The sequence below is a fragment of the Myxine glutinosa genome, chromosome 12 (genome assembly GCF_964187855.1).
Source record: "Myxine glutinosa chromosome 12, kmMyxGlut1.1, whole genome shotgun sequence".
Taxonomy (NCBI): domain Eukaryota; kingdom Metazoa; phylum Chordata; class Myxini; order Myxiniformes; family Myxinidae; genus Myxine; species Myxine glutinosa.
The window spans coordinates 40,811,940-40,833,787 of NC_136272.1; the positions used below are offsets into that span (position 1 = coordinate 40,811,940).

The window sequence follows — 21,848 nt, forward strand, 5'->3', positions numbered from 1 at the left end:
TCATCATCAATCCTCATAAGGAGGAAGGGATGGAACAACAAAGCACAATGTCACACCCACGTCATGATGCGTCTCACATTCCAAACATCTGCACAATAAAATAACAAAACATGGCATGGTGTGGAGGTACGTCATCTCAGGTGAGTGCATGTAGATGGTGCGAGGAGACTTCAATCCTAACTATCCTCTAAATGACAATAACACACTTTACACTACCCGGGGTCTTTCCCTGCCAATCCATTGGCCACTTACACTATGGGTTCTAAAAACCAATTCCCATTGACCAAACTGTGGTGCTTCTCAATTTGGGGTCTCACTCCCCCGATTCATCTCCCGGTGCCCTCGCACAATTTCTGGGCTGCGACGTGTAGCTCGCCCAGCAGGTCTACCCACCTGCACACCTCCACCACTGCAGTTGCCACCCGAGCTTACCTCGCTCCTCACCCTAACCTAACTAACTGGGGAAGGCCCTCCTGGCTCTGTCACCCCACTCGGTGCCCTCTGGCACTGGGCTACCCGGGTCCGTCCTCCGGATCCTCGGGCCCCATCCACAACAACTACTACCGGCTCCCAGAGCCCACCTGCGGCCTCACCTGGCCGATATCCTCACAGTGGTGGAGCGCCCAACCAACTACACACACTAACAGGCTACACGCCCAGCCATTTCCACAACACTAATGCACCCATCCAAATACCATTCTGTCACCCGCACCACAGATGCCAATATCCAACCACAATTTACCTATACCCTCTACCTAACACTTACACTACCCGCCCCGGGTACTCGTGAAAGGGGTCCACTCTTCCCCCATCCACACCTTCGCACCATGCACACCACTCCGTACCACTTACTCCAACTCTCTCCACACCACTCATTCCAATACTCCATGTATTCCACACACCTGTACTTGCACACCTGTGCTCTCACACCTGGTGCCACCTGCACCCTTCTCTCCCCAAGCGCATTCGCGCTGATCCACAACACTCACTACTCATACACTGCTCCACACACCTGTCCAGTTGCACACCTGTGCAATCATACCTGGTCAATCCTCACCTGTTCAATCTTCAAACACACGGCATCATCTCATCTAACTACTCCCCTCTGATACTTGCGCTTCCCAGTCGCCCCTTTAAACTATTGCGCTCCCACGTCATTATCATCCACACTAAACTACCTGCGTCCCCACTACAGGTATCAGTCACTAACTAATCTTAACGTTACCTAATGTCATCTTCGCTAGATCCCTACACACGATATCCTAACCCACCCGGGCTAGTTTTCACTGCCATCAACCCCATAAGCTATTGCGCATTTGCCCCATCTTACTGTGAGGGATGGTGGATTTGCCATCCCTCCACATCGGGGAGGTCCCACTATCAATTTTGCACATCCAAATTCCACAAATCAAAAATTTTCCATTTACTGCCAATTCTACCCACTATTATAAATTTCGTATCAAATCACTACTATCGTCATCACAGTCCGCTATATCCTAGCCTCGGTGCGTCATGACATCATTAAACTCGGTTCGTAAAGCCGAGCAATGAATTCGGGTGGTTTGGTCGCCTGCAGGTTGAATCCGTCCGGCTTTCGGTTCAAGGGAGGTGGTTTGGTTGGACCGAGGCTCCACGCACCATCTCGGCGCGGCACCTTGCGGTCCCGGGCCCGATGGCTCAACCTCTCCCGGTCGGAACCCCGTCCCCACGAGGGGGCACCGTTCCGCCTCCTCCCACTCGCCCTTGAACCGGACCGGTCGCCTCGCCCGCCAAAGCCCGGACTCGACCGTGCGGGGCGGGGCCAAGCCCGAATCGGCAACGACGCTTCGAAGAGAAGCGACGCAGCTTCGATCCGCGCCGGGCCCTGCATCCAACAAAGCACGCCGCGCCCCGAGCGCTCGCATCGGCTATCCGTCGCCCTAACCGCTAACCCGGTTACCGTCGATGCTTTACTTGCATGCTCACACGCATACGCTACCCCTTTCACCCTCACAAAACCCGGCGTTCCAACGCCGTCCGTACATTCCACCAACGCTCTCCCTGTTACACACCACACCTCTCGCGCATACCTCGGTCCACACCTCTCCTCCGTTACGTCCTCTGTAACACTCACCATGGGCGTACACTCTGGCATCCACCCACTAACGCGCTCAGATGGGCTCTCCCACACTCGCGCCATGACCCACTCAGGTGTGCTTCCTCGCACACCCTCAACCATTCCAAGCGTGCATTCTCGCACCCGCTCCACCACCAACTCACTCCTCGTGTCACTCTCACCCTCGCACGTACACTCCGTACACCCCGACGTGCATTCTCGCTCGCACTCGGTTTCACTCCCACACTTTATAACACACCCACTCGCCGACGCACACTTTTTCCTTCCACGCGTGCCATTTCCACTCACACGGGACCCCTCACCAACGCCCGGATGCCTCCTCGATCCCAAGCGCGCGACAATTATTTTGTCGCTAAACATCCTTTTACAAAATCTACCCGCACAATATACAGCACGTCTCACCTTCGGGGTTCTTCTTCCTCCCTGCACCAAAACCTGCAAACTTCCATTCGGGTTAAGCACAGCATCGTGATGTGAGCAGGGACTTTGTACATTTTCCATTTCTCCCTGCAATTCCCGGGCTACCTCCGTCATCTCTTCAATTTCAATTCCCAGCACTGCTTTTTCTTTATTTACCTCGACGACCGCTGGCTTTAATAAAACACCCTCTACCTCATCGGTCGCCGGCTTTTCCAAACCCCGTGTCGCGATTCCTACCCCGGTCATTGTACCCGTGCTTTCCTCCGCTTCGCTCAACCAGCGCTTTTCGACCCGCTTTACCTCCTCGTGCACCCCTGGGACCCTTTCGCCCACCATGCGATCCATGGTCTGCCCACATTTTTGCATGCGGTCATCAATTCTGTTGGTTATTGCTTCAATTTGGTTTCCCAATCCGTTCGTTATTGCTTCCATTTGGTTTCCCAATCCGTTCGTTATTGCTTCCATTTGGTTTCCCAATCCGTTCGTTATTGCTTCCATTTGGTTTAACAATCGCTCACTGTTCCTGTCCAAAAGGGCCTCCATTTCAGCCATAATTAATTGCATGTCTTCCACCGTTGGTACAAAGGGCGCGGCAAAATTTGGTGCCGCTACACCCACGTGCGCGAGGACGCCATTTTGTGCGTCTGATACTCCCTCAACCACACCTTCTTTACTCTCCTCCACCATTTTCCCCACTTCTTCCCTGGGGTCCTGGGTCGATTCTACCCTACTCTCCTCTACCGGAACCCAGCCGTCTTGATCCGCCATAGCGCGACTTTCAAAATTCGGGTTTTTATTTTTGTAAAACAAAATCAAATTTCGCCGTTAATAATTTCGAGCGCGTGAACCGCGCTACGGGACCGATCTCACTCCTCGACACCAATTGTTACTTAACACAATTGGTGTTCCAAAATTTGGGCCTAACAAATTTAGTCCCAGGTCCGAATCCAACTCCTGACAACCAATTGTTACAGACGCGGTTTTAGATGTTAGTTTACCGAGCGGTTTGGTATTACCGCGTCCGCACAGTTACTCCCCGATTAGAACCCTATCCCGCCCGATTCCACTCGACGTTGACTAAGTCGCGCTATGCTAAATCAATGAAGGAAAGGACACAACGGCTGGGATAAATGCAACGACACAAGGGGTACAGTTCTCAAGACCTCCGGAGGAGGATATAATATTGGTGATGCAGAAACGGGTAGATTACACGGTCAGAGGTAAAGCACAGAAAGATGGGCACTTAGACACAGTCTTATCTTATCCCCGACAGACCACAGACAAACGGGACAAGACTGACTTACACAGGGATTGATGGCAAGGAAGGGCAGGCAGTCGATAGCTCAAGGTGCACCTTGGCTCAGGGGCAGAATACAGCTCGGTCCAGTCCAGAGATGCGGGGAGGTATCGCAGCGCTCGGGGGTGACGTCCTTTTCTCTCCAAGCTGAGGCGCATCTGACGTCACCTCCCCCTTTCTGCGCATGCTCAGCGGGGCGTGACACGCCCTCGGCTCGTTAGCTCCGCCCCAGATGGAATCGGTCCGCCGCTCCTATTGGGTGTGGGGGGGTTACCGGGCTCCGCCCTTGACGAGGAGCTGACAGCGAGCCCCTGCGTGGTAACCCCGTCGGAGCACATGTTCAATGGCGGCTAACCAAGCCGGAGTGAGGACGCGCACTCCCCGCGCCGCCGCCGCGCCGCCGCCGCTGTTGTTGTTGTTGGTGTTGTTGTTCCATGAGGAAGAGATGCGGGGAGGTATTGGGAGGTCCTAAACTTACTAATGGTGCCATACAATCACATTCTGGTGCAACGAAGAGTCAGAATTAATGGAAACGAGTCCTTAACTGACATAGACTAAGAATAACTAGCAAGATGTCCGAAAGTTGTCTACGTGAGATGCGGTGGACCTGGGCACGACATTCAAGGGGGGAAATAGGGGAAGGTCGGTTCTACAGAGTGTTGTTTACAGAAAATGGGACTAGGGAATGGGGGATTGGGGATAGTTGGGAAGTATTGGGGAAATAGGGGAATATTTACAAGCGGATATGGATGGAGGCCAAATCCCATATCCGCAACAGTATAAATAACATATATATCCTCCAGCACATGACAATGCAATGCCTCCGTGCAGCACATGGAGATGGAATTGGGAGGGAGCGGTGTACAATAATTGATTGATTATTTGCATAATTAAAATAAATTATAATCGGAAAATAATTAATTTGTTATCAATTGGCTAATGTCATACCTAAACCACCACTGTTTCATCCGAATCTGGAACCTTTTGAAAATTAATTAAGCGGTTAATCGAAAAGTTGAATAATAATTAATCCATTAATTGATTTATTCAATCGATCAAAAATATCCTTCATAGCCTAATCATATGGTTACTGTCGTGTCGAAATATCAGCTTTCTAGCTCAAAATGTGCCTGAGAAATTGCCCAGGTGAGTAAGAAAATAAATAAGTACTTAATAAATCGATAATAATTTCGTAATTAATCGTTTCATCAAAAAATAAAAAATATTGTTTTTGCCAAAGCACTTGTTCATTATTGTGCCCAAACTTCAGCTTTCAGATCAAAGGATGGGTGAGAAATCGCCCGGACAAAAAAAACAAAAAACAAATGGAGTGAAAACTGAGTACACCCTTTCGGCGCGCGTCATCGCAGGGTTCCAAAAGCCATCGGTGCCTGGCAATGATGTTGTGCAGCGCTTGGAGATGGAATAGGGAGGGTCGCTGTACAATACCCAACATACAAAAATAATAAGGTATAATTTAAAACACATAAATGAGTTTGAATTTGAATTTGAAGGGGGACTTCCGCTTCCGGTCCCTCGAGCGAGGAAGCGACTTTGACCTCTGCACGGCATCAAAGTTTAAGTGTTTTCCCATTCATGTCTTTGTCAAATTTCCACTCGTTATTTTATTGTGTATGTGTTACTGTGTGTTTCTAGTTAATGTTGGTTTGTAATTCATGCAAACTTGTGTGTAATCAAATCGTTTTCTGTTCGCACCGCGTGCGCGACCTGGTAACTTGAGGCTTCCCTCCCTCCGTCGGTGTTTTGTGAATTTAAGTTCTTTCCTTCGCTATATTGCTTATTTCTTAGATTTTCTCTTCTCCCCTAACTTTCCCGAACATCTACCCTTTGTCTAACGTTTTAAATACACCAAAAAAAGAAAAAAACAATATATATATATATATATATATATATATATGATATGAGATATATATATATATATATATATATATATATATATATATATATATATATATATATATATAATTATTTCCTTCTCTCCTCGCGGACACATGCTTGTTGTCTCGCCCTGCCTCCTTTATCTCCTTTTCTTCCACCTCAAACTTCCATCTCCAGCCGAAACTCGCCTTTCCAATTCTAGTTTCCTCCATAATCATTTAACCCTTTCTCCTTTCTCTGATCCACGCCCTCACTTCAGGGACTTTTCCCAGATTGTTTTTTCACGGTTTTGTTGAAACATGTTTAAACTTTCCCTGCAGTGTTTTATTCAGTGGTTTATTACAACACGCTGTTTTTCTTCCTATTTAAAAGGCTTTTTTCAATTTCCTCATCAAATCATTCCATTTCAAAAAAAAATTCGATCTCCTACAGTCATTCCTTTCGACATTCTCTAAACTCACCTTCATTCCACCCCTCTATCGTTTTCAAACGGATCTCTGACTTGAAAATCACAATAAACCCAGTTTGTACTAAATGTTCGTTTTTCATGAATCATCCACTTTCTAAACTCCCCCCTCACCCCTTCCTTTCAATTCTCCCCCTTCACCCCTCCCTCCTAAACTCCCCCCTTGCCCCTCCCCTTCTAATCTCCCACACTACTATCTTTCTCCAATTCTCCCCCCTCCACCATCCTCCTCAAAGCTGCCTCCTCCCCACTTCCTCTCCCTTCCATCACATACCTCCACCTCCTCCAACCTTCGACTTTGCTCTGCCCCCCCCCCCCCCCCAAACAACACCTCAATGTGCCTCTTCCCATCACCATCAAACCTTTTGTCCTCATCCTTCCCTTTCTCCTAACTCTTCTGCAATCTCGGACACACTATCAACAGCTCTCCCTACCTCCCCCTCTCACCCTTCATCTTACCCTACCCCTCCCCTCCCCTGTCCTGTACTCGATGCTCCCCCTCCGTCTTCCTTAACGGTATGGACCTCAAACATCCGGGGCCTTCGCTCAAACCTGATTGATCTCTCCATACAAGTTGCTTCTGACAAACCAGACGTAATCTGCTTAACAGAAACTTTCCTCCTTAAAGATGTCTCTGATTCCTTAATATCTCTTCCTGATTACTTCCTCCTCCAGTATGATAGACCTGAGCCTTGTTCTGGTGGTGGGGTTGCTATCTTTATCAAAAACTGTCTTCCTCACACTCCTTGCACTGCCCCCTCTCCAATCCACCCCTAGGAGTACCTCTGACTATGGCTTCCTCTGCGCTCCCACCTTTTGTTCATATGTGTTCTGTACCGTCCTCCAGACAGTGATGACTCCATTTACATCTCCCTGTCTGACAACATGGACCAACTTCTATCCACTCATCCCAACTCTCTTTTCCTCATATGTGGTGACTTCAACTGTCATCATGCCAGCTGGCTGGGTGTGGGTTCCTCTCTCACCAGCCATGGCACCTCAGCAAAGGACTTATGCGACTCACTGGGACTGACACAATCTGTCAATTTCCCGACCTGGATCTCAGTCAATGGAGCATCTTCTCTTCGAGACTTGGTTATGACAAACTTCCCTGCAAGTGTCTGCTGCTCTTATTCTGCTCCAGTCGGTTCTTCTGATAATTTCCTTGATAAAGTGGGCATCTCTCTGGCCATTCTCAGAGAGCCTCCTCAGCACCGACGAGTCTGGCATTTCACTCAGGCTGACTGGCACGGTCTTCAAGTAGCCATCAATCATCTGGACTGGTCTCCCATCTCCACTGCCTCTGACATCAACTCTTCCTGGGAATTCTTCGAAAGTAAACTGCTCTCTCATGCACAGATTTATCCCATCTCGTCTTCGGTTGTCCGACCCTTCCTCCCGTGCACGGTGCACTGAAGCTTGTGGTGAGGCAGTTGCCATGAAGCAACTTGCCTTCACCTCATGGAAGGCTTATCCAACTGAAGGATATCTCAGTTCCTTTCACAAAGCTTGGAACAAGTTTGTGTCTACCCTCAGGAGAGCCAAGAAACAATATCTCTCCACTCTCAAGACTGAACTCTCAAACCTGTCTCCATCCTCCAAATCCTGGTGGCGTCTGGTCAAATCTGTTTCTGGTGTTTGTTCCCATTCCATCCCCTCCCTCACCTCAAATGGCTACACAGCCGACACCACACGTGAAAAAGCCGAATGCCTCAACTCTGTGTTTGCCTCAAAATCTTGTGTCCCGAACCCATCTCTCTCTGTTGCCACCTTTCCCAGTCGAACCCAGCTTCTCCTGGTCTCTGTGTCCTTCTCTCCTGACTAGGTGAAGAAGTTTTTGTCAAACCTCGACTCCGATTCTGCCACTGGACCAGACGGCATCATGCCACGGGTCCTAAAATCCTGCTCTGCCGCTCTGTCTCACCGTCTCTCTGTTGTCTTCACCCTCTCTTTTGCTCAAGGTCATCTGCCATCTGCTATTAAATCAGCCAACATTACTGCTTTACACAAAAAAGGTGCAAAAACAGATCCTTGCAACTACATACCAATCAGCCTTCTCCCAATAATCAGGAAGGTCATGGAATCAATCATCACTTCTGACATCAAATCCTTCCTCTTCTCCAATGGCTTGATCTCGGATCATCAATTTGGATTCAGACCAGCTCATTCTACTCTGGGCATGCTGCTTCTGCTGTCTCAACAATCGATGGAGGTCCTCAATGCCAAACAGGAAATCAGAGCTGTCTCCCTTGACATATCATGTGCCTTCGATACGGTCTGGCACCCAGCTCTGCTCACCAAACTCTCCTCCTATGGTATCCATGGAAATCTCCACTCATGGCTTGCGGAGTTCCTCTCTGGTCGTCGTCAACATGTGGCCTTAAATGGATTTCTCTCATCTCCCCTTCCTGTTCAGGCTGGAGTTCCCCAAGGCAGTATTCTGGGTCCTGTGCTTTTTCTGGTCTTCATCAATGATCTCTCCTACTCTCTGGAAAATCCTCTCTATCTCTTTGCCGATGACTCCACTCTCTGCCGCTCCATTCCTCACCCCTCAGATCGGCAGTCTGCAGCCTCCTCACTCCCTGCAGTCCTGGACAAAATCACAGACTGGTCAAACAAGTGGAACATGTCTTTCAAACCTGACAAATCTCACACTCTCACTATGTCTCTCCGAAAAGACCGACTGGACAACCCTCCCATCTACTTTCTGAACAATCCTCTCCAAGAAGTTCTGTCACTCAAGCTTTTGGGTCTCACTATCTGCCATGATCTTTCCTGGGAAAACCACATTTCCAAGCTGGCCTCCAAAGCCAGTCGCCGACTAGGCATCCTCCATCGTGCGAAGTCCTTCCTTTGCACACCTGAGCTCCTCACCACATACAAGGCTTGCAGCCGCAGCTCAATGGAATGCTGCTCTCCCCTCTGGGCTGTTGCACCTGCCTCACACCTAGCTCGGCTTCACGCTGTTGACACCAAAGCTTTCAGAATCATTGGAATCTCCCGCGATGAAGCTAACTCCGAGGGCCTTTTCCTCACACCGCAGGCAGGTTGGTGGTCTTTGTCTTCTACCGACTCCTCTCCATCCTAGCTCCCCCAGCTCTTTCTGTGCTCTGCCCCACAAATATTCCTACAGGTCGCACAAGATCTGCCAGCAACCCTCTTATGGTTAAACTGCCAAAATCAAGACTCTCTGCTCACCTTCACTCTTTCATTCCTCTTTTATCCCACCTCTGGAACAAACTCCCCCACTCTCTTCAATCCCACTCCTCCCTCCAGGTCTTTAAAACAGCTGTTCATCACCATATCTTATCTTCCCCCATCCAAAACCTTGATCTTTTCTACCCCCGTTAATTCACCCCAGATCCATCTTGTATACAAAAAAAATTAAAAAATAAAATAATATGTCGTTGGTCCGTTGTAACGTCTGATGGAAAAATAACAATTTTTATTTGAATATAACAATTCCATTTTTGTGGAACAGCAGGGGCATGTCAGAAAAGGTAAATATGAAGATATTCAATGCAATAGTTAGACCGATTTTGATGTACGGTTCATCCACATGGACACTTACAAAAACAGAGAACGAGAATGGCACTGTGGAATTTTATTGAAAATTCGGGTCATGTGGCATTTAATTGAAAATCTCTGTTTGGTGCGATAACTTGTGAACCAATGAAGGGGTTTTAAGCAACCTTGGCAAAAGTATAAATAGTAACGTAGAGATGAACTGACTACATTTTGGGTTCAAATGAGCAAAGGGAACCTTTAATTTAAAAAAATTTTGTTACCATGATAACTTTTTTTTGTGAACCTCTGAAGGGATTTCAACCAAACCTCATTACATTGCAACATGTTCCCACCCGTCCCCCGGAAAAGGAGAAACAACTAATACAGGGTGTCCATAAAGTGCTTGTGCAACTTTGAACTTTTATAACTTTTGAAGTATACATGATGGAAACAGCCTGTAAATGGTGCATCTCCGAAACCGCTCCATGAGTTGGCTCTCCGAAACTGATCCATGGAAAAAATTTAAATGTGGCTAATTGTAAATAACTCTGCAAGGGGAATAAGTATTGTTAACGATGACATTATTGGTGCCTTCATTATGACGTCATAATTTGACTAGTACAACGCTTAGTCTGATCAGTTTGAAATTTATTGAGCATGATCTACGCAACAATTCTATTGGAGAATGTAAATTTATGACGTCATCAGTCAGGCAGCCACATTGGATCAAAGAAAGAAACCCTTACGAAACAGAAGAGGTGGCTCGCACCAAGTCGATTGCGTGGAGTAAATATAGTTCTGTCAGCCCGAACGGTTAATACCGCAGGATGACGAATGGCCGTAACGGTTTTAAATTACGAGGCGCGTAGCCGAAATTGGTGGATGATCCGTCGCACACGCATGAGGGGGCCAAAGTTCTTACCTGCATGGACGGCCGCCACACAGGTTTATTCCTCCAACCCACAAACGCAGAAACGAGACATGGAAAATCAACAACACAACAAATGAAATGCAACAATTAATGGTTTAATGAAAATATATGCAATACGATAAAAAGAATTTTGAGATAAAATAACTATTTGCTACTTTGAGGGACCCTCCATGCTGACACAAAAACACACAAGGGGAATGATAAAACAAAAGAAATTGTTTCGGTTTAAGCCGGCCGGCACTTAGTTTGGCATCCCAAATGGCTGGTAGCGGCTTGCTGGTCGTTGAACCCAAGTCACCATGCGGAAAGCACACAAGATGGCGCAAATTCACGCCCGTAGCAAGCCTTCGGCATGAGGCAAGCAGACAGGATAGCCTTCTTTGGTTTGCTTGCGACCTCCTCCATCTCTGAAGAGCACCACCGTCAACCAACACCCGCTCTTCCGACGTTGCAAAGGTTCACCCAGCTCTACAAGTTCTCCTCACGAGCGCATCCGAGACAAAGCGTGACTGCCCATGATGAAAGTCAGCCAGAGAGAGAGAGAGAGACACACGCTTACTCCTCTTCTTTTTTGAACCTTCTTGCTCTCTGACGTCATACGACTAATCGCAAAAGCTCGGGGCGTGGCCTTTTCCTTTTTTTTTGTATACAAGATTGAGGCTCGTGTAAGAGCTAACATTAATCACACAAAACGGACACACAAAACATACAATAAAGGGAGCGGGAGACAAGATGGGGAGAGAGAAGGAGAGGTTCCTTACTCGGTTGATGGGCGGGGTTTAGTTGTTGCCTGTTACGGTTTCAGAGGCGGGGTTTATTTATCGATCGTAACGTCTGGGTCGCTGTCGGCATTATGTCGGTTGTTGTGGTTAATGGGGCCGATTGCATGGCTGGCCGAGTGAATGTAAGAAACACAAGGGAAAATCACAGGAGGCAATTACATACTGGGAATTATCCTTAAGCCCTATTTAACTAACACAAAACCACCCTCCGTGTGGTGACACGTAAACACTCTTAAGCTCAGTTTACCTGCTTATGTACATCGAGATGTCTCTTACGCGTCCACAGTCCATGCTAATACTACGCAATCCTATCTCCACAATGGTATCCTTTCACCTACCCCCACAAACGTAACAATACTCTATGAATTTTTTACTGAACACAGCTCAAATTTTTAGGCTTCAACATAACCGCTATCTTTCGTAATACGTCGTTCAATCCTATTTTCCATATTATTGAAACATTCTGCAGTTGCTATTCAGTAATTTCATGAATTGAATTTGTGATCGTAGCCCTAAGTCCATCCAAAGAATGTTGCATTCATTAGTAAACAACAACTTTACATAGCACCATAAAATGTAGTACAATGGCGACAGGTTAGATGAATGAGGTGGCCAAGGTCCACATCTACTGAGACACTTGTCTGGGAAGACCCCATTCAAGAACCGTCCCACATTCCTTTGCTGGTACAAGGTGATATGTTAATTAATTTGATTTATTCGTTGTAGTTAGGGAACCAAATGTGGTAATTGTGGTGGTTGACTTTACCACTGATGTGGAAGTTGCCTCACCAGAAAATGTCAGCTCTTCAAGAAACCCAGGTGAATTGTGGATTTAACAACATCAATAACAACATCATTAATAACAACATCAACATTGACAAAACGTAATGAATTGTTCTTTCATGTGCCGTTTACAGTTTGTTTCTATCCTACGTACGACAAAAGTTCCACAAGGACTTTATGGACTCCAGAATATACCATTCAAATACCTTTACATTTATAGCTGCTTCCAACTAAAGGACACCTGGTATTGAAAACATACGGACGTGCTTGGTAATCCTACGTCAGCTGAAACTGCTACTCGTATTCACCTGGTTTTAGGAAAATTGAAATCCGCATGATGGAAATTTCAATGTGTGAACATCTTTTTATGCCCCCGCTGACTAAGTCGCCGAAGGCATAATGTTTTCAGGTTGTCCGTTCGTCCGTGCGGCTGTGATAGGTTTTCGTTTCCACGATAACTTGAGAACGGCTGAAGGGATTGAAATCAAACTTGGATCAAGTATGTACTTTGATGGAAAGATGAGCAGATTAGATTATGGGGTCAAGAAGTCAAAGGTCAGAGGTAGGTTCCGTGAGGTAAAAATCCAGTTGCTGTGCTAACTTGTGAAACAGTGATGGGATTTTGACGAAACTTGTTATAAGTATTAAACTTGTTATATTATTGCATACCGATTATTTTTATTTTTCTCCACTCTTTCTTTCTGTATCTTATCCTTTTACCTTTTGCTTTCTCTTTGCAGGCTTGTGAGTTTGACCCAATGCTTGATGATTCCGTGGCCTTGGCATCACGACTCTCGCCTCTTGGACGCCTCTCAGGCTTCACACTCTTTCCTTCCCTCCCACATGGCTGCCTATCGCTATCTCCGCTTGCTCTGAAAGCCCTTTCTACAGATGCTAGCCAGGTCAATGTAATTTCGACCAATGTTCTTCGTTCTTTCTTCAGTGAAGGTGAGCACCATTTATTTCCTCTTGCTTTACAACTGGTATTGTTGACATTTATATTTATAATAGCCATGCATAACTGTCGCTTCACTGACTGCTTCAATCAAAAAAAGCATTTTGCACTTCACAAACTTATTGCATATTCTGCAATATGCCATCTGCTGCTCTTCGGTGTTTCATGTGCTGGACCCGGTATGTATCACATGCGACAAAACAACACATCCGCCAAACCAACATATCCGCCAAACCAACACGTCCGCCAAACCAACACGTCCGCCAAACCAACACGTCCGCCAAACCAACACGTCCGCCAAACCAACACGTCCGCCAAACCAACACGTCTGCCAAACCAACACGTCCGCCAAACCAACACGTCCGCCAAACCAACACGTCCGCCAAACCAACACGTGCGCCAAACCAACACGTCCGCCAAACCAACACGTGCGCCAAACCAACACGTGCGCCAAACCAACACATGCGCCAAACCAACACATGCGCCAAACCAACACATGCGCCAAACCAACACATGTGCCAAACCAACACATGCGCCAAACCAACACATGCGCCAAACCAACACATGCGCCAAACCAACACATGCGCCAAACCAACACATGCGCCAAACCAACACATGCGCCAAACCAACACATGCGCCAAACCAACACATGCGCCAAACCAACACATGCGCCAAACCAACACATGCGCCAAACCAACACATGCGCCAAACCAACACATGCGCCAAACCAACACATGCGCCAAACCAACACATGCGCCAAACCAACACATGCGCCAAACCAACACATGCGCCAAACCAACACATGCGCCAAACCAACACATGCGCCAAACCAACACATGCGCCAAACCAACACATGCGCCAAACCAACACATCCGCCAAACCAACACATCCGCCAAACCAACACATCCGCCAAACCAACACATCCGCCAAACCAACACATCCGCCAAACCAACACATCCGCCAAACCAACACATCCGCCAAACCAACACATCCGCCAAACCAACACATCCGCCAAACCAACACATCCGCCAAACCAACACATCCGCCAAACCAACACATCCGCCAAACCAACACAGCCGCCAAACCAACACATCCGCCAAACCAACACATCCGCCAAACCAACACAGCCGCCAAACCAACACATCCGCCAAACCAACACATCCGCCAAACCAACACATCCGCCAAACCAACACATCCGCCAAACCAACACATCCGCCAAACCAACACATGCGCCAAACCAACACATGCGCCAAACCAACACATCCGCCAAACCAACACATCCGCCAAACCAACACATCCGCCAAACCAACACATCCACCAAACCAACACATCCGCCAAACCAACACATCCGCCAAACCAACACATCCGCCAAACCAACACAGCCGCCAAACCAACACATCCGCCAAACCAACACATCCGCCAAACCAACACATCCGCCAAACCAACACATCCGCCAAACCAACACATCCACCAAACCAACACATCCACCAAACCAACACATCCGCCAAACCAACATATCCGCCAAACCAACACATCCGCCAAACCAACACATCCGCCAAACCAACACATCCGCCAAACCAACACATCCGCCAAACCAACACATCCGCCAAACCAACACATCCACCAAACCAACACATCCGCCAAACCAACATATCCGCCAAACCAACACATCCGCCAAACCAACACATCCGCCAAACCAACACATCCGCCAAACCAACACATCCGCCAAACCAACACAACACATCTGTGAATCTCGGAGAATGTAAAATGAAGTGAAACATGCGGAGAAATGATCTTTTATAACGCATTGTAGTTGCTGCTGCTGTTGTTGATTATGCGCAGTCGGTTCTGCTCGAACAGGTCCACAGGGATCGCCGATCAATCTCCCGTGAGCGACCCAAAGATCCCTCATATCTACGATGTTGTGCTCTTACCTTCGTGGAGTCAGGGCAGGGAGGTCTTCCATGATGTTTTATTTTGTGTGTGGTGGCTTGGCAGAGCGTCGGGTGTCATCGGTGGTGTCGTCGAGTCTATGTTTGTACTGTTAAAAACTGTAGGTGGTGCCCACAGCAGAGGGGTGAAAGGTGAACGCGATCGGACCTGGGAAGTAATTTCTCTGTCGTCGATGGATGGATTTTGGCAATGATTTATCTGTTTTGGATCGAACAATGACATGTGAATATAGCTCCTGAATTGCTTTTCTTCACTAAGCAAAAGCGATTAACCCCGTATTTATTCCCTGCTTTACCTGAACAGGTTGAAGGAATCGCCGAGAGGCAGGAAAACCTTTATCATGCAACGAAGAAACCTTTTTGCAATAACTGAAATTCCATTGTTAGGGGAATGTAAATTTGCACTGGTTATTTTGTTTTGTTTTGTGTTTTTCTTGCACTTTCACTTTAATTTCCTTTCCTGTCCTCTATGCGAGCTTGTTAGTTGTTTGAAAGCCATGTTTCCCCATTTTAAGTGTTTATTCTTCCTTCATTATCTCACTTGACATGATTTGCTGTGTCTTTCTGATTCATAACATGTTTTTTAATGTCTGTGCGTCTTCCTTTTACCTCTACCTCACCTTGCTGTGGCTGCACAAGTTGAATTAAATTTTTTTTGTCCAAACCAAACTTTTGAACCTGACTGTCTGATGTGTTCATACGATGTGGTCGCGGAGGTGTGGGAGAGTGAAAGTTGTCTGATCTGCATTGATTTGGAGAAGCAGGTCAAGCTGATTGGGCAGCAAACTCTGAGCAGGGAGATGGGACAGCCGGCTTTACTTCCCAGTGTTTCAAATGACATTCAAAAATAACGTCGTAATAGAGGAGTAGTAACCAGAAACCCTTCCTTGTCTCAAACAAAAATTTATCGACCTGACATTTGAATTAAGAGGTGACAAAGCATTTTTAATTCTTTCAATAATTGTTGCATTGAGGTTAACTTAGTTAACAGCAAACAAAAAATGCGGTCGTGATAGAAGTAACAGTCTGTTGCCTATACACCACTCGGGTTCAATTTTTTTTTTTTTCTCTTTGAAAAAATTACAATTTTTCCACATTTTCTGGATTTATTTGAAGCCACTTTTATATAATTTATTTTTCTGTTCGAGGAGCATTTCCATGTTTCAGGGTGCAATAGACAAGACAGACAGACAGCATTAGCCTTATATCTATATTATTATAAAACAGGAGTGGCCGTCCGTTCGTTCCCGAACGAATCCCTCAGTTTTGGGGCCAGCCCCGCCAAACCTTCTGCGCAACATTTTGAGGTCCCAGCGGGTGTCCTATGGTGGATGGGAGGTTTCATAAATTCTTCAATACAATTATGATTTTTCAGTTTTGATCCGTATGAAACTGCTCCCTATCCAGAGTAAACGCATTCACAGGTTTGGCATTTGCAGTTTCGTCATTTACTGCATGTAGAAACATTCGTGGGTTAATATCTCAATGCAATTGTGACCTACCTGCTGTTTTTGCCATTCTCTCTTATTACAAACTTCTCACAATTTTACAAACTCTTGCTTATTTTCTAAATGTGAAAAAGCTGCTCAGAGGGCATTGTGCAAACCACTAGGGCCTAGGTCATCATGCCAGCCCACTTCCCAAAGGGAAAGGCAAATTTAAACTAAAACTAAAACGAATTAAAACTAAAAATTTAAACTAAAAAGTAAATTTAAATCTGCTCAGGTTGTTGCTTTACCAGTGACTCCTGACCTCTATGAATGATTAGTGACGTGTATGCTGGTGCTCATGGGGCTGGGGAGTATATGTATGCAAACCTGTAGTGGCAAGACAGATGCATGAACATTTGTGACATTAAATGTATGTCAATTAATTATAAGGTAGTCGTTGGATTACGTTAATTCTTTATTATTGCGTTAATTCTATATTATAGGCCAAGCCACACGCTCACGCTACCTCTCCACAAGGGTGGACAATCAAATTATCTACTTATCCCAGCCCTTCCGACAAAATTATGGAGAAAATTCACCAATCAGGTTTAATAATATCTGAACAGCAACTGGAAGAGGTACAGTCCCTGGAACTCCTTGGCCTAAGTATCTGCGAGAACCTTTCATGTGAGAATCATATCAACAAGCAAGCATCAAAGGCTCTCATTGCCACCTGGGCATTCTCCAGAGGTAAGGCATTCCAGAGCCACGCGGCTTATCATGGTGTGCCAGGTTTTCATATGATGATCTGGGCGGGTGCTCCTGCTTTCCATCTTGCTCCTCTTGATGTGATCAAAAACAAGTTCTTCACCATTGATATTTCATGGATTTGCCATGAATCACTCCTCTCCCACCGGTGGCCCCTCCATTTTATAGGCCTTGCTCCTCCTGCCTTCTCCTACCTCTGCCCTCTTTAAGCCACCCCAAGTTGCACACTTTCCTCTTAAAAAAAACCTTAACTGCTCATCCTTGCAAAGTCCAGACTGCCCACCTGCATTCATTTGTCTGCTTATTCTAATTGTGGAATCTTTTGTTCGGAGGGAAAAACTGCAAACATCAGTCATATTGTCAATTTCGAAGATGGCATGGACATTTGAACAAAGGATCTTTATTGTGGAGTCTTACTTTGCCACAGTCATTTAAACAGACTCAAACACGATTCAGAAAGAAGTTCAAGACCAGATTAGCCTCAGATAGGTTTGATATTTTTCGATTGGTGAAGAGGTTTAAGCCCCACGGGACAGTACAAAATCTTAATTGCTCAAGGTCTGGTCACTCAAGGACTTCGAGATCACAAGAAAGCATCCAAGCGGTCCATGATGGTTTGAGGAGCCCCAGGAGTCGCTGTGTCGTCGATCTCAAGAATTAAACTAATCTTTATCAATTCCACCAGAATTCTGAAGCAGGAACTAAAAATGTACCCGCATCGCGTACAAGTGAAGCAAAAACAACTTTGTGTGACGATGTGTGTCGGGATCCGAATTTTCTGAGTGATGTGTGGTTTTCTGACGAGGCCTACTTTCTTTTTAGTGGTCATGTTAACTCTAAAAACAGTGTTTCGGGGTTCTAGTTGTCCTGATGAAGTTCTTGAAAAGCCGTCGCACAGCCAGAAATGCACCGCATGGGTTGCCATAAGCAAATCTGGCATCATTGGGCCTTTCTGGTTTCAAGATTAAGGGAAATCGGTAACCGTAACCTTCAAACGGTACTTGAAAGTTATCCAGAAGTTCTGGGTTGCATTAGTGAGGAAGCGCCACATGGACAGGGCTGTGCAATGTTTCCGCAACACGGGGCCACACCGCACACTTCCAGCAGATCATTGATACAGCGGCGACAACAGAAATTCAGTGATCGGATCATCTCAAGCAGGACGGATGTTGAATGGGCGCCCCATTCTCCAGACCTGAACCCATCTGACTTCTATCTTTGGGGTTACCTGAAGGATTCAGTGTACCTGGGGAGACCTCAGACTATTGACGATTCAGGAATGCGGCTGAGTTATCGTCAACTTCACCAGGACGATCCATTTGTGCCGCTGCACCTGGACAGCCATTTAGAACATGTTTTGTGAACTGTCTTCTGAAATCACTAGTTTTATTTTCGTGTGTTACTTTATCCTACATATTACAAACATTAGTATGTGTAAGTTTCATGTTGTTTCAATGGAAAATTAAAAAAGTATAAAGATATTAACTTTGGGTTGCTTTTTTTTAAATGAAAAAGCCTGCAGTATCCAAAAAACAAGTACAAAAAGTTTTAATTAAAACAAAAGCCGCGTCGATGTTACACAATGCCTAGATGCAGCTGTACCACTGAACTATAACACTACGTGGAACGGACGGTGCCCGTGATCCGCTGAAGCCACCGACATGTATGGCGCCCCCTATCGTATGCACCCAGAAAAATGAATGCCCCCATAGCCTTTGTGGGTAGGTGTACGTTTTCCAAGATAAATTTTGCCATTATTTTCATCGCAAGAACGTACTAAAAATATTGAATCCATGATTATCAATGTTACACACATGACTAAAGATAGAACAAATTTGGTTTTATTTTGGCCTGCACATCTGGAGAAAAAAAACAACCATTTTCATGACAGTCCGTGTCCATTACCAGCTTGTCTCGAGCGTTCATTCTTGTGTAGTACATGTTCAGTGCGATTGGGCATTCAACAGATGTAATAGTGTTCAGTATTTTAATTCTTTGACAGATGTTTCTATTTTATTAGATGGAATTTGATACCTTATTGTTTTATCTTTTATTATTTAACATTTATGCCTTGGACTATTTGGGCATGTACGGTTGTGACAATGTCTATTTCAAAATTTGTCATCTTAGGGATAACCGTTTTGTACGTTTTGGGGAGCTGATAAATTATCTATCTATTGCTGCTGTTTAATTCGCGTCTGACACAATAATTTTCACTATCATTAAGATCATACATGTCTTTGAAATATCTGGATGTTGTATGCTAATAAAAAAAAAAATCCAATTTATTATCATTTTCTACATAATATAAAGTCCATGTCTACTGATGACGAAACAAAATTGTTTTGGCTAGGAGCTTCCTTACTTTGGGTCCGGTAGCAGCATCTGTTTTTACCCTTCCTAAGTGGTAGAGCTTGATCTGTCCATACCGTGATGCAATTTTCTTGATCAGGCTGTGAATGTGGTTGTTGTCAATTGTAGTATCAAACTGGTGACGGTGCAACTGAGGAAATAAGTTCATGTGGCTTGTGTTCTCCAGAACTGAGGAAGAGATAGCAGATGTCACTCCACGGCCTTGAGGAAGCTTTCCTTGAGTTATTCTTAGAAGTCGCTGGAAACATTTCTCTGTTTCTCTACATACAGATACTACGCTAGCTGATGGCCTCTGCAGCCTCCCGCGATCTTTCATGGTGACAAAGTCATGAGCATTGCCATCAGAAGATGACATTGCATTGGCACATTCCATACAGTCCATATGCAGCCTAAGAGATTTCACAATGTATCCACTGATGTAGTTGACAGCCGCATCCTTATATTCTGATAAGGGCTCAATATTTGGCATGTCACTGTAGTCATGATCTGTCTTGCTGGGTTGTCTGGGAATGAGATCATACTTTCGAGTAATGTTCATAGTTGTGACATCATTGACGCTCTCAGTGTGAAGAATGGCTGTGTCATCACGAAGAATACAGTTCCCAGTGCCATTTTTTATGTGATGTCTCATCAACAGGCGTTTGTATGCAGCTTTGAACTGTCTTGCAGTGGGGTTGTTGTTGAATCCTCCACGTGCTCTGAGGGCGGAAAAGAACAATTCAATGTGATCCTGAGAGAATTTATACGTTAGTAGGTATTTGAGTGGGGCATCGGTTGGTGCGACAAGTTCTTGATACATGTTTAAAATGCTTCTGATGCTAACAACGAAGCCAACAAAACCAGTCTTTCTTGGTCCTTCACACATTTTCCTACCAGATCCATCTTTGAGACCGAGAAGGAAGACTTCAGCATCATGCAATCGTTGTTGAATGGATGCATGGTTGTCCCCTTTCAATGGTGCTTTCAGCCCCCTTCCAAACGGATTTCTGCTGTTTAAAGCATCGAAGGCTGAATCAACATGCCGAAGAAACTCTATAGTTGCACTGCAGCCCTGGAATTGTGGAAGTTGAAGTTTTTCTTCGCAATATTGCAGAGCATCAGCAACACTGGCACTGAATATTTGTGCTGCCAGGTTCACTGCCAGGTTTCTCAGACAAAACTACGGACATCAATATTGTTTTGTACACCAGAAAATGGTGTGATTTCATGTTAAACTTGTCACATCTCTCCTTCTTTGATTACCATTCTCCACACAACAAACACCAAAATATATGGTTGGGACTACACTGCCTGTAAATTGGCGTTTCCTTACCTGTGAAATGTCAACCCTTTCTCGCGATTTTCACGAACATCTCGATTCGTGCAGTTGATTGCAGAACAGGATGGCATTCTGTTTTACTCTAGTATCATGTCACCGAAGTGAAACAACTAAGAACAAATGTGCAATTATGAAAGAAATCTCTATATAAATCTTGCAAGATGTGTACGTCGTTCAATCACAGCGATACAAAAGCAATACGCTTTTTGCGTGACTAAATCCCATAATGCATTGCGATCCCGTGGCTTCATGTAAAACTCACTGCCTATGGGCCTTTTGTGTGTGTGTTCGCAGACTGTCCGTTCCACGTAGTGTTATAGTTCAGTGAGCTGTACCTATAACGTCGATGTTATAGGCACAGGACATTCCTATTGATTCGATTACTTGATGTTATTTTTGTGCAAAGTGAAAATATATCTTGGCAATTTCCCGTGTGTGGCGACGAATTTTTAATATATCTCGGCATTTTCCCATCTGTTATTTCAGGCGGTGTATGACTGACCATGCCGCGATTTTAAAAAAATATATCTCGGCATTTTCCCGTCTGTTATTTCAGGCGGTGTATGACTGACCATGCCGCGATGTAAAAAAATATATATCTCGGCAATTTCCCGTGTGTGGCGACACGTGAACGAAGCTATGCTCCTCTCTCCACATTATTGTGACGACGTATAAATTAAATATTTCATCGTGACGATTGTCATCAAATGGACGAATTTTTAATATATCTCGGCATTTTCCCGTCTGTTATTTCGGGCGGTGTATGACTGAGCATGCCGCGATTTAAACAAAATATATATATCTCGGCATTTTCCCGTCTGTTATTTCGGGCGGTGTATGACTGACCATGC

The 21,848-nt window shown here is 45.5% G+C and overlaps 1 protein-coding gene across 4 annotated transcripts in view; it reads left to right on the forward strand.

The window, feature by feature from the left end:
- LIPE (lipase E, hormone sensitive type) overlaps positions 1 to 15,777 on the forward strand; it is a 123,286-nt gene extending 107,509 nt beyond the window's left edge. For 2 of the 4 annotated variants that reach the window (XM_068132685.2, XM_068132683.2), the window contains 2 exons: positions 12,942 to 13,149; positions 14,999 to 15,777. In XM_068132685.2, the coding sequence (XP_067988786.2) occupies positions 12,942 to 13,149; positions 14,999 to 15,048 (258 nt within the window). In that variant the 3' untranslated portion in view covers positions 15,049 to 15,777. The remainder of the gene's footprint in view (positions 1 to 12,941; positions 13,150 to 14,998) is intronic. The other 2 variants (XM_078766300.1, XM_068132684.2) reach the window with 1 other exon arrangement.
- The last annotated feature ends 6,071 nt before the right edge of the window (positions 15,778 to 21,848 follow it).